Source organism: Gymnoscopelus microlampas (assembly GCF_963454915.1).
Source record: "Gymnoscopelus microlampas genome assembly, chromosome: 9".
Classification (NCBI taxonomy): Eukaryota; Metazoa; Chordata; class Actinopteri; order Myctophiformes; family Myctophidae; genus Gymnoscopelus; species Gymnoscopelus microlampas.
In genome coordinates this window covers 42,487,171-42,505,877 of record NC_139946.1, presented here as the reverse complement: position 1 = coordinate 42,505,877, position 18,707 = coordinate 42,487,171, and the positions used below count along the sequence as shown (strand labels likewise).

General features: G+C 40.9%; 1 protein-coding gene and 1 long non-coding RNA gene across 3 annotated transcripts in view; both read left to right on the top strand.

Moving 5' to 3' along the window:
* Nucleotides 1–18,413, top strand: part of LOC311051858 — a 255,015-nt gene extending 236,602 nt beyond the window's left edge. The window contains exon 2 of the long non-coding RNA XR_014601433.1: nt 16,439–18,413. This is a non-coding gene — a long non-coding RNA (uncharacterized lncRNA). The remainder of the gene's footprint in view (nt 1–16,438) is intronic.
* uhmk1 (U2AF homology motif (UHM) kinase 1) lies at nt 807–18,413 on the top strand. Of its 2 annotated transcripts, none has more exons than XM_084066515.1 (11): nt 807–1,288; nt 1,734–1,880; nt 2,680–2,928; nt 4,166–4,313; nt 6,921–7,107; nt 7,649–7,846; nt 8,001–8,095; nt 8,611–8,687; nt 8,782–8,880; nt 9,275–9,363; nt 10,350–18,413. In XM_084066515.1, exons 2-11 carry the CDS (start codon nt 1,760–1,762, stop codon nt 10,494–10,496), a joined length of 1,410 nt encoding a protein of 469 aa, XP_083922641.1. In that variant the 5' UTR covers nt 807–1,288; nt 1,734–1,759; the 3' UTR covers nt 10,497–18,413. The 2 variants fall into 2 exon arrangements, with proteins under 2 accessions (XP_083922641.1, XP_083922642.1); XM_084066516.1 differs by lacking the exon at nt 807–1,288 and adding an exon at nt 1,406–1,438.
* Nucleotides 18,414–18,707: the final 294 nt, after the last annotated feature.

The window sequence follows — 18,707 nt, the reverse complement described above, 5'->3', positions numbered from 1 at the left end:
TGTGTCAATAGAGAAGGCATGTGTCCGCTTATTATAAGCGACTTTGGGCTTATTTTTGTGTAAAGTTGCTTGAAAATATTGGTAGTTGCGGGTTGCGTTTTTTTGGGCTTATTTCTAAAGTGTAGTTGTTTATTTGGGTTTGTTTCTAAAGCCTACCCCCCCCCCCCCCAACTGTTTACTGTACATATTTTTGTTTGTGTTTTCAAACTGTTTTTTTATGATGTTTTGCATCTGTCTGTCATTAAATGTCTCTATGTATTGAGTACAAAGGACCCCAATGGAAACAAGCCATAGGCTTTCTTGTGTTTTAAATCCTCTTAGCTGACCTTGTATTGAACTGTACTTTCCTGCTAATAAAGTATTCAATCAATCAGTCAATCAAAGTGTAGTTGTTTATTCGGGCTTGTTTCTAAAGTATAGTTGTTTATTTGGGCTTAATTGTTTCTAAAGTGTAGATGCTTATTTGGGTTTCTTATATTTGGCCATAGTCAGATCAGAGCATATTTTGTGTCAATTAAGGTCCAGGCCAGGGACCCCCATACCATACAAAATGTGTGTAAATTAAAATGTTTCAAAAACATTCATTCAAGATTTTTCTTTGAAAATAGCAGATCTACAAGCTCACGACGCGTCGTGGTGCGACGTGTTGTGAGCTTGTAGATCTGAATCTTTCAAACAGCCGCTGCATATCGGGTTGAAGCTTCTTTTGGCCTTGTTTTTCGTAGACCTGCATGGTTGCTGGTTTCTCTCGCAAAATCTGGCAACACTGGCCCGGAAGTGAGGTTGATCTTCTGAAAACATGTCAACAAGCAGCATTAATGCTCCTCTCAGCAGCTTAATGAGCTGAAACTTTAGCTGTCATTGAAGCCGAAGAAATACATCATGTTACTATTAATTTAGCCGATATATAAGTTGCTTTGCTTAACGCTTTAATGCAATGTTATGGGGCGAAGATTCGACATTCACACTGTTATAAAACGGTTGGTTTGCTGCTCCAACAACTCTGTGGCTAGCCAGTACTCTCCTAAAGGAACTAGCTAACTTTGTGTGAAGTCATTCAGGAGGCTTCATTCAGCAAACAATCATCTTATTAATAATAACAATAATGCAGTTTATTAGTAGTTTTAGTCCAGTGCTGGTAATGGTTGCAGTGTTATTGTTAACTGGCTGCTGTTGACCGGTCGTTGGAGTGGTTAGAAATGCTCCTGCAGCTGCTGGAAGCTGTCAACAGTGGTGGAAAGTAACTGATTACATGTACTCAAGTACTGTACTTAATTACAATTTTGAGGTACTTTTACTATACTTGAGCATTTCCAATTTTCTGTACTTTTTTAATTTCACTCCACTAACATCTCAGAGGAAAATACTGCACTGTTTACTCCACTACAAAGTAAATAAGTACATTTACTCAAGTACTGTACTTAATTACAATTTTGAGGTACTTTTACTTCACTTCAGCATTTCCAATGTTCAATACTTTTACTTCTAACCCCACTACATCTCAGAGGCAGATTTTAACACATTTTGAAACCTGTGACATGGGATATTCTGCATAAATGGGTACTTTTACTTTTGACACTAAGTATGGTTTGATGCCAATACTTTTGTACTTTTTACTCAAGTCAATTGCGAATTCTAGACTTTTACTTGTAACAGAGTATTTCTACCTTGAATCTCTTATTTAAGTAAAACATTTGACTACTTTTACCAACCACCTGCCTGTCATACTCTAGCTGGCTGCGGCTCCATCGCTTCTCTAATGGCCCACTGCAGCTCCTCTGACCCCACAACAACAACAACACCAACAACACGTCCACAACAACAACAACACACCACCATGATGGCAGCAGCACCAGGAGGAGGAGGAGCGGGTGGAGGAGGTAGGACTGTCACCATTACACATTTAGGTTGACGATTAATTGTCACACAAGTAATTGCGATTAACGATGTAACCCATTAAGACCTGAGGCGATTCTAAAAATGTTTTCCTAATCCTAACAGTTTTTTGAAAAAACAAAAAAATAGCTTTTCACGATTTTTGAAAAATAGCAGATCTACAAGCTCATAGCGCCGCGCTATGAGCTTGTAGATCTGCTATTTTTGAATAGCCAAAGAAATGTAAAATGACAGACGCGTTCCCGGTCTTAATGGGTTAATTGTGTTTTTTTTTTTTGCATCAAACATTGGAACATAATGCAATTTTAATTTCTGTTTGTTTTTTTATTTGCCTCATAATCACAAATTGCACAAGGCAGATATGACAAATAACTTAAATATACACAGAAATGACTGACACATTTGGTCATTTTATATTTTCCAAAGACAAGTTTTTTTTTATTATTATATTTGTAAAATGTTTGAAAACGTCAAAAAAAAAAATTGGAAAATGTTTGAAAACGTAAAAAAAAAAAAGGAAACTGTTTGAAAACGTAAAAAAAAAAGGAAACTGTTTGAAAACGTAAAAAAAAAGGAAACTGTTTGAAAACGTAAAAAATATTTTTGTAAAATGTTTGAAAACGTAAAAAATATGTTTGTAAAATGTTTGAAAACGTAAAAAATATTTTTGGAAAATGTTTGAAAACGTATGAATATTTTTCCACATGGAAACTATTATGACGATTATACAAAATAATTGCGATTATCTCAAATAATTGCGATTATCTCAAATAATTGCGACAGGCCTTGGAGGAGGAGGTGTCGTAGACCAGAGCATGAAACCGGTCCTGTTCGAGATCTTCGGGGAGATCTGGAACGTCCAGTCGCGCCTGGGCCAGGGCGTCTCGGCCTCCGTGTACAGGGTGAGCTCGGGCAGAGCCACCACCACCACGGCCGCCGTCAAGGAGTTCACCGCCGACACTCAGGGAGGAGACTACGGGTATCACAAGGAGCGGTCCGTGCTGGAGGACATACAGGGGCACAAGAACATAGGTAAACTAGAAAAGGTGCTCCTCGGAGCACAGGTCTCCCTCCGCCAGGCGAGGTGGTAAAACTGTTCCTGATTAATTCTGTCTTACCTATTTATGTTACATATTGTGATGTCACGTGAAGCTTGACCAATGTTAGGTGTTCACAGACGGACGGACGGACGGTAAAACATACTCTCCACCATGCCTTCGGCCTGGCGGAGACAATAATCACGTTTCCTTCACACACACACACACACACACACACGCACACGCCAAGTAACAATACAGGGAAGGTCTGGTGGTGCCAAAGGAAAGAAAGCAATAAAACTCACTTTCTAGATAAAGTAATAAATCTTAGCTATTCAAAGAGAAACAAAATATGACTTCCTACTCTAACAACAAACAAACAAATTACAATGGGTGACACTCACCTCTACACTAGTGTGAATAACAGATGGTTACCTACGTGCGGAAATGTACAGGGTACCCCAGAACTAAACTACCCTTCCCTGAAATGTTGGCATGTTACAAAACTGAACTGGTTACGAGGAGAACAAACAATTGACTGGTGGCAGCATGGCAGGAGGAAAAAAAGATGGCTGCCACGCAGGTGATTTATATAGGGTGATTGGCTGGAGATGATTGGTGGACTGAATGAGTGGATGAGAAACCGATGGTGAGAGGCGGAGTTGAATGCTGAAGGATGGGACCAGGGAATGAATGATAGACAAGAGGGCAAAGGCAAGGGGGAAGAAAACAGCAAACACAGACACAAGTGTATGCCTGATGGCAGTACACGTAACACGTGGGATAACAATTATAAATTAAAAATCACACCCTGTGTGAAGTGAGTGGTGCCTTTGATGAGCCCCGTATTGACCCCTGTATTGATGTTGTCATCAATGTTTGTGGACGGACATACATACATACATACATACCTACGGACACACAGACAAAGTCATGTATAGGAGTGGTTGCCTTCGGCACCACTCAAAAAAGGAATGCGACAAACAAAAAAATCTCCATGAATTCAAGGCTTCATGGGGTGTGTAATTGATAGAAAATAAGTAATTTTTTGGGTGAACTACTCCTTTAAATTGTGGAATTTGGAACCCAGCATAATTGAAATGTATATTTTATTGTGTGACGACTGTGAGAATTCTGCATGATTCATATCCCAAGCCATAGTTAAAACATAGGATAAAGTCAAGTTTATAGTAATATAGATTTCCTTTGTTCTTTTTTTTTGTTGTTGCCAGTGACGCTGTATGGAGTGTTCACCAATCACAGCTGTAGTGTCGGCGCGTCAACGCGCTGTCTGCTGCTGGAACTGTTGGATGTCAGTGTGTCAGAGCTGTTGGTGAGAGGGAGTGCTCTGGCAGCCAGTAGTGGCACCCAGGGTGACAGGTAAGGACATCGTTTCTTATATGGACTTAGTTATGATAGGTCTGAAACGTCCATCACCACCATATAAAGCAGTGGCGTGCACAGACATTTTGAGGGGCAGGTGCTCAAGTAAATTATACTTTTTTTTGTTTACTTAGTCTGCTCTTTTTTCCCTCTACACCTATACCTCTTTGCCAAAAATAGCCGATCTACAAGCCCACAACGCCTCGCAGCGCGAGGCGTTGTGGGCTTGTAGATCGGCTATTTTTGGCTAAAGTTCTCCTCAGAAAAGGGATGCTAGGTTTCGAGTGGTTATGGTAAAAAGAAAAATCGTATCACATAAAGATTTGGCGGACCCCCTAGGGGTCCCGGACCCCTGTTGAAGAAAAAAAAGGGCACTTCTGGTCAAGAGGGCAAAGGGCAGGTGCTCTAGCACCACCTAGAGTCTATCTGTGCACGTCCCTGAAATAAAGATTCTCCAAACTAACCCATTAAGACCTGAAGCCGATTGCCGATGTGGTGCCCGGGGATCGGCTACTGCCGGTCCTCTGCAGGTGCTCTAGGCGTATAGCGTACTTCGACATGAAGGTGGCCAGGTCGTCAAAGGTGACCTTCACGCTCTTAAACTCTACCTCCGCTACGAGCTCGAAACACTTCCCTTGCGCCTCATAGGGTAACCTCCTGACGATGCCCAACAGGCTGGAGGAGCCATCTCTGAGCTTGCTGCACGTGCCGGCCGTCATCTTCTTATTGACACTCTGTAGGAACCCGGCGAAGCGCTCGTAGTGCCCGTCCGCTCTTTCCGATATCCTGGCCCATGGATATTACCCCCTTACCCTAACTGGGTCTCATTATTGATCACAAACAGCAATCAAAAAGTTCCCAATTGATGTAGGTAGCAAACAGCAGCATTCTTATTAATATTTCCACTGTAACATGCATAAGAGCATTATGGACTGTGATCAAGTGATCTGTCTTTTATGCATCTGTGCCAGTGAGTATTTATTTATTAATTTTGTTTTTTGTTTTTGTTCTTAACGGACAGTTTTTTCCTGTTGGTTTTGGTAGTCATGGCTGCCAGTTCCCACTTGAGGTTATGAGGGAGTTCCATCTGCTCCAAGCCGTACTGAATAACTGCTAGCTTGCATAACGTCTTGAGACTAGGATTAAAGTCCAAGATGGCCAGGTCACTGAGAGTGTGGTCTCCTCCGAAGACGATGACACGATCTCCCACCATGCAACTGCAGCGACTCCCTGAACGTGGGCCCTCCCCTTTGGGCTCAACCTTCTTCCAGGAGAAGGTTTTGGGATTGAACTTCCACAGATCACTGAAGTCCTGTTCAAAGTTGCGGCCACCAAATATGTACAGCTCTCCATTGTAGGCAAAGGCTGAATGACCACGGCGTCTTTCTGGACGAAGCCGCGCAACAGGCGTGCTCAGCCAGCAATTGGTCTCTGTGTCAAACACTCCGATAGCAGAAGAGTCGTAGCAGAATTCTGAATCCTGTTCTGTAGCCTGACTACTCAGGCTACAAAACACAAACATCTTTGTGCCGATGATGGTGGCAGTGTGGCCTGATGTGTACGCTGGTGGAGTGCCTCTGGTGTTAATTGAAGACCAGGCCATTGTGGTGGTGTCCAACTTGTAGATGGTCAGCTGCTGCTGCCAGCTGTATACAACAACTCCAAGCATATACATTACTTTCCCCAAGACACAGGCTGAGTGGGCCTCCATCAACGGTGACACAGTCCCAGAAATCTTAGGCTCGAACCGTCTGTGGGTGTCGACATTGAATGCATAAAGCCTGTTGCAGTTAATATGCCCTACCCACATGTAGATGATATCTTCCATCAGCACAGCTGTGACCTCACAGGGATCTTCTCCTCTTAAAGTTGTCCTCACTGGTGGCAGCTTCATCCAGCATAAAGACACTGTGTTGAAAACGTTCATATCAATTCTGATGCAGTGGGTCACATGGTGTACCCTTCCAAAGGTGTACATCATGAGAGCCACTGCAACAGCGGCACAACCGAATCCTTTTGGTTCTCCATGCAGACGCACGGTCCAGCTGAACATTTCTAACACCGTAGATCAAGCTGGTTGATGCAGCTGCCTTTATGTGAATGAGAATGATGTCATACGATCGTAGGGCGACGTCACGCTGGCGGTCGTGTCCATAATCGGGCGTAATGTCGCGCTGTCATCGTCGTCTTGGCAACACCGATTCTACAAAAGGTCTTCTAAATCAGTTTTTTTTTTTTTTTTTTAAAAGCCTATGTTTCTAAAGCAGAGGTTCTGAAACCTTTTTATGTCAAAGACCCCCAAAGTGATGTATTTGGCCGCGGTCCCACATCTCAAAATATTCTGTTCCAGGGACCCCCAGAAGCAAAGATTTGAGTAAAAATGTTAGCTTTTTTTTTTATTCAAAGATTTGCACACATTTTCATGATTTTTCAAAAATAGCAGATCTACAAGCTCGTAGCGCGGCACTCGGTGCCGCGCTATGAGCTTGTACATCTGCTATTTTTGAATAGTCAAAGTGTAAAATAATGCTTTTTGTTTTTTTAGCTCAAATCAAAAAGTGACACAGATGCGTTCCAGGTCTTAATGGGTTATAATCCATGCAGGCCCCATCAAGGCCACTCCATGTGGATGGTGCAGCACTGTGCCAGGGATGTCCTGGAAGCCCTGGCCTTCCTCCACAGGGAAGGCTACGTCCACGCCGACCTGAAACCACGCAACGTCCTCTGGAGCGCCGACGACGAATGTTTCAAGCTCATCGACTTTGGCCTCAGTTTCAAAGAGGGAAACCAGGTGTGTCTTTCTTTGGCTGCGTTATAGTTTGTCTGGTGTGGGAAAGACGCAGTGTGAATCCACGCCGGTGAATCTTAAAGGGGTATTTCACTTTGAAACACTTGTTTATTTTATTTATTTCATTTTCAAAAGAAATGATTTAAAGAAAATGAAAACGTAATTGTAAAACACAGCCCTTTCTTGACGTATTAGAAAGACAATATCAGACACCAGAACCAGGGCCCTGTGTTTTCAATGAGTCTATCATGGTTAAAATTGGAGTCTGAAGTTATAATGGGTCTTAATTAGGATCTGATTAAAAAAAAGATTTCAAATATCTAATATTGAATCAAGCTACACATTAAAAGTGTTTGTCATGGTCCTTCAAACGTGTATAAAAAGTTTTAACTGAAATTTCCACTCCAGTGAGCCATTGCAGGCGCTTTTCTAAGGAAAGTTGGCACTCCACGGGTGTATTTGCAAAACGGTATTAGTACGGTTTTGGCACTCAATGTGTTAAAGTGAAATACCAAAAATAAAATCAATCAATCAATCTCCCCAGGATGTGAAGTACATCCAGACAGACGGGTACCGTGCGCCAGAGGCTGAGCTTCAGAACAGCTTAGCCCAGGCCGGGGTGGAGATGGAAGGGGACTCGGGCTGCACCGCGGCCATCGACCTCTGGAGCCTTGGCATCATCCTGCTGGAGATGTACTCAGGAATCAAACTCAAAGAGACCGTCCGCTCCCAGGAGTGGAAGGTATGCCTAGATCATGGTTGGATATAGATCGATGGGTTGTTTTTAATCTGCACTGATGCAAATAAAATGGTCTTGCTATGTGGCAGTAAAAGGAAACTGAAACATTATACAGTCGAATGGCAACCTCATGCTTTCTGGTTTCTGCTACTTTTAGGACAACAGTGCTGCCATAGTAGACCACATCTTTGCCAGTAACAGTCTGGTCTGCCCTGCCATCCCTGTCTATCACCTCAGAGACCTTATCAAAAGGTAACTACACACACTTAAGATTAACCCATTAAGACCTGGAACTGTGTCATTTTTAGATTTGAGCTAAAAAGCATTATTTTACACTTTGGGCTATTCAAAAATAGCAGATCTACAAGCTCGTAGATCTGCTATTTTTTTAAAATCATGAAAGTGTGCAAATCTTTGAATATATATATTTTTAAAGCAAACATTTTTTAACTCAAATCTTTGCCTCTGGGGGTCCCTGGAACAAAATATTTTGATGGGGGTCCGCGGCCAAATACTTATAATTTTGGGGGTCCTTGACATGAAAAAGATTGAGCACCACTGATATAGAAACAAACGTTTTTCAGAATTCTGTTGAGATTTAGGAGACATGTAGAAAGAAAGATTTTTCGTATATAAGATTGCTGTAATGATGCTGTTCTTTCCAGTTGTTATGCTACTTTAGTTTTTTACCATTTTGCAGAAAAATGTACTTCTTTTTAGTTGCACAGTTTATTCACTACATTTACATTCTGTGTTTGTATCTGCAGCATGCTTCACAATGACCCCAAGCACAGATGTACAGCTGAAACTGCCCTCATGAGCCCACTCTTCAGCATTCCCTTCGGTATGTGTCAGAAACATCAAGCACAACATAAAGAACAGACACACAAACACTCCAATGCTGTCCACTCACCCAGAATGAATGTCTTTCCTCTCAGCCCCTCACATCGAGGACCTGGTTCTGTTGCCCTCTCCGGTCCTGCGTCTGCTCAACCTTATTGATGACAGCCACTTGCACAATGAAGAGGAGTATGAAGGTACAGCGCCATTAGAAATATATGTTTGGTGTCCAAGTGTCTTTTAGCGTTTTTTACTCATTATCATTAAATGTAAAAAGGCAAACGTGTGTTGTGAAAACAGACTTTCTGGTACATAATTAGATATTAAGAGTACAAGGTAACTGTTTTGTTTTTTCTGTCAGAAACAGAAACTCACACTGGCGCGCACACACACACACGCGCACACGCACACACACACACACACACACACACACACACACACACACACACACACACACACACACACACAGAATCCATGACGTTTCCATGAAAGTTCTGCAACCCCAAAAAGTCAATCTGGGTGGACTTACCTGAGTTTTCTGAATATCTATTTTACTGTCTTTGTTAAAGACTAATGTCTTGTTTTCCTCAGACATTCTGGAAGACATGAAAGAGGAGTGCCAGAAGTATGGTTCAGTGGTTTCTCTACTCATCCCTAAGGAGAATCCAGGAAAAGGACAGGTTAGATAACCCCAACGCCATCTTTATTGTCACGTCACAGGTGTACAGGTGTAACACAGTGGTGACATTTTTTTTTGCGCAAGCTCCATCGTTTTTCAGAAAGACAAAGATAAAAAAAGACAGAGAGAGAGGGAGCAAGGGGGAAAGCAAGAATCAAAAAACAAACAAGGTATCTACATATTAACACATAGCATGTCCATCCATACGGTATGTACAGTACTGTACATGAGGTTTAGACATGAGGTGCGTAGCAGCTGGTATATACTGGTCATGATATAGACATTAAGGTGCAACTGCTGTCTTTCCCGACATGTTACCTGAGCCACTTTCACATATGAACACCCTGAGGGAGATGCCAGGTCTCTATATAGCCAAGTGCACACTGCTCGTTGTCTACAATTAGGCCACTGCAGTAGAAAAGAGACGTTTAGGTTTGATTGGTGAATATCCCAACTCAAACACGCTGATAATCGGTGAATATTCCAAATCGAACGCTGATAAAAAGCACAATGATCAAACTGGTTTTCAGTTCTCTCTCTCTCTCTCTCTCTCTCCAAAAACCTCGGGAGGACAATAAAAGCGTCAGCAACACGTCCACACTGAACGTAAATTCACCTGACAATCACCGCGTCCATTCACACATACTGTAGAGCGGTTTGAGCCAAATCGGACATTAGTCGATGGTTCTGCCTGCGTAAAATCTGTTGCATGTCCGATCCTACTGATCCAGAATATTGCGTTCATACATACAGCCCCTCCGTTTGAACTCTGGAAAACTTCCATAATACAGTGCATGTTTGAAAGTGTCTCTTGTTGGTTATTTTCTGTGTTCCTTACCTGACAAAGACTGTTTAAAGACCATGCTTTTTTTGTACCAAAATATATTTTCTGTCCGTCTCTGTGCTTCTATCTGTCTCTCACCATCACCCGTGTCTCATTCATTCAATAATTAACTTCGCCTATGTGTTTACCTGTGTTTTCATCAGGTGTTTGTGGAGTATGCCACCTCCAGTGACTCCAAAGAGGCCCAGAGGCTACTGACGGGCCGTACCTTTGATGGGAAGTTTGTGGTGGCTACCTTTTATCCCCTTAGCGCTTATAAGAGAGGCTACTTATACCAGACTGTGCAGTGAGGTTACCTCACCGTCACCCAACAGTTCGATTTATACTTTGGTGTGTTGAAAAGTGGTTTTCCCAGCTGTTTTGTCTGAAAAGACAGTAATCCAATTATTTTGAATCAGGAGTTCATTTCAGAAGTGAAAAAACAAAACAAATGGTGTGAAAAAAAACTGTGATTCATGCAGAGTATAAATCGAACTTATAGTGAGGACCGCAGACAAACAGTCCAGGTATCTATTGTAGTTGCTATCGTATCATTGCACATCCATTTTGATAATTTCCTGACCCGCGTCCATTACGTTGAACTAATCTAAAGTCACATCCGAGTAAAATAGTTTAGATTAACCTATTTATGCAATTAATTCAGGGATGTGATCTGCGGTACAAAAAGCTGCGAAAAGGTAATCTCCCAGCAGAAACAAAGGGGGATTTATACCCAGGTGGAAATCCTGAAATCCCTGATGCACGTTTGAAATTACATCCCTGTGGACTGAAATATTGTGTCGAAAAGACATCCCTGTGGACTGAAATATTGTGTCGAAAAGATAGTGTTATTTACCTCCGTTACAAAAAACACTGCTATAACTACATTTGTCTTCCTTTTGTGTTGGTTTAAAACTTTAATGAGAGGAAAGAGAGAATAGTACACGGGGTATGTATCCTGCTTGTGTTGGGCGGCGTCCTGCTGCTACAAATTGCATTGGCTAATGGTTTGGCGTGACCCATCCACTCAGTAAAATGACTGATTTTACTGTGTGGATTCTTTGCCACTCGGGGCCTTTGTGTCTCAGTGCTCTGTCCTGTAGCCTTATGCTTTGTAGCTCATTATTTACAAAGATCTACATAGTACGTGTGTACACACAATATACAATCAGCTGTGACCTCCTGTGATGAGAACATACAGTGAGCTTTGTAAATATTGCGGCAACACATTGTTTTTGGCCTCCTCACTCGTGATTTATGAGCTGAAGTGACATTGACTATGCATGCCATTTTCAATGTGTCTCAATTTTCAGGTAGTATATATAAGGGCACCTTCATAACCTGATCTTATCGAGTTATCAGCCATGTGCAGAACACAGCACACAGTAAGATGCTAAGAATCACTGACTGAACCCGGGGCTGCGTTTCTCCAAAGTGTTCGCTTGATGTGGCGTAAAGATATCTTTAAAAGCAAACAATCTATACTTTTGCCTCAACCACTGTCATTTCACTTCTTAAGTCACTGTACTGAGGCAAAACTTAAACAAATGTGCTTCTCTCTCCCAGCTCGTATTAAGCTAAATACTATAGACATCGTCATATGATGTCGCCATTGTAAAGGTTCCATTTTTTACATGCTTGTGGTACTATTGCTCCATCCGAAGAAGAATTACTTTAAAAAAAGTCTTGGTGCACATACAGAATAGATGCATGCCTAATCACTGGACAAGGTGTTAGGTTAATTTGAACAGTACAACATGAAACAAAGGCTAGTTGTGTAAACTGTCATCGCAAAAGTTGGACAACAGATTAGAGAGAGAAGTATTTTTCGGATCGCTTGACACCATCCTCCTGCCGTTTGACTTGTGGAAATACTGTAAATAATGCCCTGTACCAGTTGGATGTTTGTAAAAAAGTAGGGCACAGATGTTTCCTAACATTAGATGACAAGAATGTGAGATCATTTCTTTGAGCACAAGTCCTATGTGATAACCCTGCGGAAACAAACATCGAGATTATTTTTGAGACGAGATTATATTACTGCACCTTACGTCTTATCTTACTACATTCACACATAATTTTGATGGTTTGAAGAAATGTTAACACTGGTTATACCTTCAAGGATTTTAACAATGTACATGATCAGAAATAATGGAAATGTCGTGAATCCAGCAAAATTGTCAAACACATGGTAAGATAATTGTCTTAAAATATAAGAATAGGCTGATAAATCTGATCCTATATGAGATAACGAGTTGCTTTAGAGAATATATACAGTATATATATATATACTGTATATTATTATTGTCATTTTGGCCGTACAAGCTAACACCTTACTATAATATTTAGAATCCAAAACGTGGTTGTTTTCTCTTTGACTCCATCTAGTGGTAGATATGTAGCACTGCAGTTACAGCACTGCTGTCACAGCTAAAGGCCAGATGAAATTTGCACAAGTGCCCTGAGACTCACAAGCTATAACCAAAATGTTGTTACAGCAGCGAAGCTGTGCTGCACTTGTGTGCATAAATGTAATGATGTAGCCCAATCCTCTGTGGACGGATGCCTTAGAAAACCATTCCCTTGTGAAGTCTGGCCCTGTGTTAAGCAAATCATTGTTTTTATTTTTTAGAATATAGTAGCATTATAATCAAATGGATCGCTATTTGTTTATTTCTACATATCAAGAAATTGTGGAAGTTATCCCATCTTGTAGAGCACAATTTACAGTGCTAAAGTCCTATCCTGTCAAAATGCATTAGACGTTTTATATGACTAAGGAGATGGAATTTCTGTTATATGGATCCAGTCGGTGTTGTTCAGCAACAGCTGGGTGTAGTAAGTCTCTCTGTTGAAAACCCTATGTTGAAAAAAGTTACAATGTCATACCCTCCAAAGTACAACAAAACATGTTATTTTATGTAGCCTATATGAAAGGTAGGCACCACTTTTGTGGCCTAAGGGTAGAATCATAATTTGTTCCAAATTAGACTCCACCTGACTATAGCACTTTTTGACTATCCATCTGTGGTGCATTAGTAAAAAAAAAATCCACCTATTTTTGTATTTTTTTTAAACATATTTATATATTGTATTGCCTGCAGTGCGATCCACCCATATTTATTGCAGATTGGTCTGATTTTTGTGAGAAAGCTAGGTTGGCCAGCCAAGCAGATCTGAAATGGATGTTACAGCTGCATGCTTATCAAAAGGGTGCTGTTTGTAATAATAGTTTTGCAGTACAATTCCAGTGGTAGTCAGACATTTTGTTTAATCCAAATGTGGAGAGAAAGGAATATACGGATACCAAGGCATTTAAAGTGTAGTGGAATATGTGATATCACATGGAGATTGGAGCTAGATACAGTTTGTCATCATAGCATCTCTAAATGAACACAAATGGTCTGGGTATTTATAATTTAGTTTTCTGTAGCAACGCTGAGCCTGGCTAATAGACCAGCTCCACATCACATCTCAATTAATGCTAACCTGGAAGGGCAAACAAATAGGTTTAGCGTTTTCTTGGGCAAAGTTAGAACATGAGTCTTCAGCTCCATTGGGTTATATTGTGCTACGGAGAGACTTTAGAACTTGTGTATTTAAGCTGAAGAACATAAGTTGGAGCAACTTATCTTAATTCATTGCTAGTGTATGAGCTTGTTTTTCCATTGTCTGTTGTTGTTTTGATAATGCATGACAAATATATGTGTGGATGTTATGCTATGATCAGCCTAGCGTGATTGTCTTATTGAGGGTGTGCAAGTGTTTGTACGTCGTTGTGAATTTGAGGATGTTGCATGCACTGGGATATTTTTGACCGTACTGTCAGACGGCCATGCTGTTTGTGACCTCACTGAATATGACCTGAAAGGCAAACGTAATGTATGCACTGCACCTCTCGGTCAAGAGAGGCTTGGCAGAAACTGAGAGGACTCGGATATCTATGCTGTGGAAATGGACGAGTTTTATCTCATTTTGGTTGTTCACCAGCACAGGTATATTTTGTTTTGAAATAGAATTCTTCCATTTATCCATTCGTAGTCTTCCACTTATGAACTGAGCTTGTCTTCCACAGCTCTATCCTGCCTGGTACCAGCTGAAACACTGATCAGATTGTCCCACTTCATGTTAGCACTGATCCCCCTTCAAAGCCCAGAATACACGAGCACAGGGACAAGCTGTTAAGAGTCTGAAGTGGTGTTTCATAAAAGATAGTCATTTATTCTCATCATTTTATCAATGTATTGTATCATGCATTTTTCTTTTTTTGTGACAAAACTATCCAATGAATAGCCACTTTTTAAAACACACTGCCGTTATAGATACATACCACATATTTGATTAAAGCACTGGTTAAATTGACCTAAATGAATTCCATAATCTCAGATATGGAACGTTGATATGAGTATTGATATTGAGACAATTTGTGTTTGTTTGCATAATTTGTTTTCCCCAGGTTGTAGTTTACACAGACAAGGCTGTCCTTTATTTATGTTATTACCCTGCCTGTATGAATTTTAAGTTATTTTAATTTAATTCAAAGCAAGTCAGTGTATCCAGCTACTGGTACTGCCTGTTTCTTGCTAGTCTGCAGCAAGTGCTGCTCAGACTTGGGTGCAAACGTTAGCCCCCCGTCACTTTTCTGACTGCAAAGCTTGGTGGTCTGAGGGTCGCATAGTGACACTATGCGTGCACCTGTATGTTTTGGGAGTATAATATCAAACTATTAGATCCAAATATTTGTTCCATGTAACCTAATTATTGTAATATCAAGTTGTTTTTTTGCTGTAAGGTCCTCTTTTGTTATATTAGTTCAAAATAGTAGAGAATTCGGATATGGAAAATTTGTCTTGGAGCTTTTTGTCATGTACACTGTTATTAACTTAACTGATGGCAATTTGTCTCATTTTAGACAAGAGAATAGATTTAATTTAGATTGTCTTTTTTCTTATTATTTCCATTTAGAAGATTAATAACGGTATGAAATTCATATCCTTGTTTGCTTACACAGTTTGCTATTTTGATATTTATTCTTATGTTAAGTGTGGTTGTAGGTCTCTTCTAAAGACATCGGCTGATAAAAGAAAATCAACACTGGTCAGCTGCTCTGTGTGAAGAAATTAATGTAGCCATAATTCCCTGTTTTGCCTAGTCTCGCGTGGTTACAGTCACCTCTCGTGCTATATAGTATTACGTTCATGCCACCACAATGATACTTTAGTGAAAACGGTGGCTTATCAGGCAATACCAGAACTTTTTCTGCCAATGAGGGCATGTGAAAACGGCCTCTCCCATTGCCATTCCAGCCAGTTATGCTAATTATTTTTTCTGGAATAATTCTGGCACTGTAGTGAAAACGTGGCTTAAATGAAGCGTTGACAAGCCTTGAATGAAGACATATTTAGGTAACAGGGAATCTAGTGATATTGAAAATAGAAATTGGAGAGGTCCAGAATGAGTAGGGCACATAAAGGTTCTCTTGAACTACGGTGGAGATGGACTGCAACACTGGTAAATGTGTACACACCGATCAGGTAAAACTTTGAGCAAAGGAGAGGGTGGAGAAGAGGACAGAGATTGAGAATAGTGACTTAAGTATCTCAGACAGCGTAGCGTCACATTGACTGTCACTTCTTGAAGTGACAGTCAATGTTCTTTATCTTAATCTGCAGGACAGCCTCACCCGCATATCCCAAAGTGCTTCATGTCACAATGCAGAAACAAGTGGGCAACTCCAGCTGCTTGTTAACCCTGGGCTCTTTACTCGAGCAATGCAATGTCATTGAGATGCAGCATTTCCAGTGGTGGAAAAAGTACTCAAACGTTTTACTTAAGTGAAAGTATCAATACTGCAATGTAGAAGTACTCTGTTACAAGTAAAAGTCCGGAATTCAAAATTTACTTGAGTAAAAGTACAAAAGTATGGGTATCAAAATGTTTGAAAATAGCAGATCTACAAGCTCACAACGCATCGCGACGCGTTGTGAGCTTGTAGATCGGCTATTTTCAAATAGCCTAGGTATAAAATAGGGCTAAAGTGGTTAAAGTATGTTTTATAATGTAATCATTTATATCTGCAAAGTAGCTACTAACTAAAGTTTTCAAATAATTTTAGTGGAGTAAAAGTACAATATTTGCCTCTGAGATGTAGTGGAGTAGAAGTAAAAGTATATAGACAATTGGAAACACTCCAGTAAAGTAAAGAATACCTCAATTTTTTACTTAAGTACAGTACTTGAGTAAATGTACTTAGTTACTTTACACCACTGAGCATTTCTGATGTATTGTAGTTGGCGTGGTGTGGTGCTTCTATTACAGTCAGGCAGGCACATCACAGAAATCGGGCGCTGGACCTTTCTTCCTCACTACAATGCTGCCCTCAGCTGACCTGGCTTGATCGGACATGACCTCCTAGTCTAGCGGTTGTTGTTTTAGTTGGTATGCATACAATCATGCCTGCCGTGCTTGAACTCTCAGAACTCTGAGAGGCTATGGCTTTGCTATTTTGGGCAAGACAGAGATGAATGCAGATGGAGAAACAGTAGAGACAGGGGACCCCATTAGATGGGAACGGGCAGGGGTGAAGAGCAGCCTGATATGCACTCTGCTCCGGGGCTCATGGGGTGATAGAGTGATACTGGATCTTATGTACCAAGCAGAAGAAGAAGACATACAGGCTTGTGGTCCTGCTTTAGTTGTCAGTTTTCTTTAATCTCACTTTGGCCTCTGACACTATTATCTCTCTGCTTCGTTCATTGCACATGACCTCAAGGCCTAACATTAATAAGCTGTGCATAAGTGTGTGTGTGTGTGTGTGTGTGTGTGTGTGTGTGTGTGTGTGTGTGTGTGTGTTGTTTAATTATGTGTGCAGGCATACAGTATAGACATTTTGTGGACTTTGTGAAAATGCAAGTTCTGGTTGGCAGAGAGTTGGAGATTGCAAGTGCTCACATCAGCGATGCAAACACATGTAGGGTGGAAAAAAGAGAGCTACCCGAAGTAAAAAAAACAAAAACAGCGTAGGTGGCCTAACCAGTACTTTGAAGTCCTTCTGGTACTTCTTAATTAATAATTACACGGGCATACACGGACGCGTTTCGGCATCAAGCCTTCCTCAGCATGGAACACGTTCCTCTAAGGAATACCATGTATAGACCCCTGCAGGACCCCGGTCGACTAACTATAGGGTTTATGTGGATAACATTGTAACCATGTAACAAACTCCTCATTTGCTGACGTGAATTGGAGATGCTATTTGTATTCATATCAGCCAAGAGACAGGTTGTAATTTTATTTCCAGAATAAGACAAAATGACTGACAAATGGGAAATTGTTTGCATTTTCTGCTGTGCAAGAGTAGGATAATTACATCCATCCATGAGTAACTGTTGCACAAGAAGTGCATCACTTTCCTCAAATTCTCTCATTCTGAAAATGAGTGGTGCGGGTGCCACATGCAGTATTAGTTGCAGCAGAATGTACTTTAAAACAAAACAATGATGTATATCTTCTGCATTAGAGTATAATAACCAGTTCTTAAAATGGCCAGAATATGCTATGGGGGGGACTTTGCACTCCAGGACCCTTTGAAAGCAGATTATGATAATGTATAACAGAGAAATATATTAAATATATTATATGATATAATTTCCTATTGGTAAAATATTATTAATACTTGCGTTTTCAAATTGGATTTTAGAGGTTAGGAAATCTGGTGTGGGTGTAGAATTACTCACTCCTAAAAAGGTTGGTAACTGTTGTTGGAGCTAACCACCATAAAAGTTCCAGTGTTTCTAAGGTAGTGTGTCCACCAAAGCGTCTTTTTCCTGAGGCCAGCATATTCTTTTCATTATTTGCAATGAGAGCGTAGCATATTTACATACACATTACATACAATGCTGCAAATGGCGGCAGTGTGATGAAGCGCTGAGCACTACACGTTAGGCATTTCTTTCCTGGTCGCTTGAGAGTTCAACTTTGGGTAAAACGCTGCACTCATCTATGTCACTTTTAACAAGCCGTCCAACCACAGCGGGACACAAAGACTAGCTGACACATCTGTACATGACATCAGTTCTCGCCAAGATGTTTCCTTGTCCACAAAAGTTCATGAACCTACGTAGATAGGCGGGTTCATCCATCAACTCCCTGCATGTTTCAGCCATCCCTTCATCCAAAGCAACAAGGGCCAGAACAAGTTTGTGGCGATATTTGTAAAAACAAACAAATCATACAGTAACCAAAATGTCTCAACTAAAAAACACTCTACGTTACCAAGGCTGGGCATTTTTGTCAGGGAAAAACACTTTCGCTTTCATATGGACTGCATTAGATTTTTAATGACTGCAATTCAGGTTACCTCCACTGGGGGGCATTGATTTGATCTGCACAAAGGGAGAAAGTTGCATTGGAATGCTGGTGGAGGAAATGTATCTCCTCTCTGTTCTGTATTACGACCAGGTCTGTGAAATTAGTTTGGCACCGCCGTGTCCCAGTCACTGCTTGGTTTGGTGCTTTAGTGG

What these genes read in the sequence shown, in the direction of transcription:
- uhmk1 (XM_084066515.1), top strand. Translation starts at nt 1,760, where the DNA reads ATGGCCCACTGCAGCTCCTCTGACCCCACAACAACAACAACACCAACA. An exon ending in GTTTCAAAGAGGGAAACCAG is followed by an intron (nt 7,108 to 7,648) that starts GTGTGTCTTTCT and finishes CAATCTCCCCAG; the next exon opens with GATGTGAAGTACATCCAGAC. An exon ending in AGAATCCAGGAAAAGGACAG is followed by an intron (nt 9,364 to 10,349) that starts GTTAGATAACCC and finishes TGTTTTCATCAG; the next exon opens with GTGTTTGTGGAGTATGCCAC.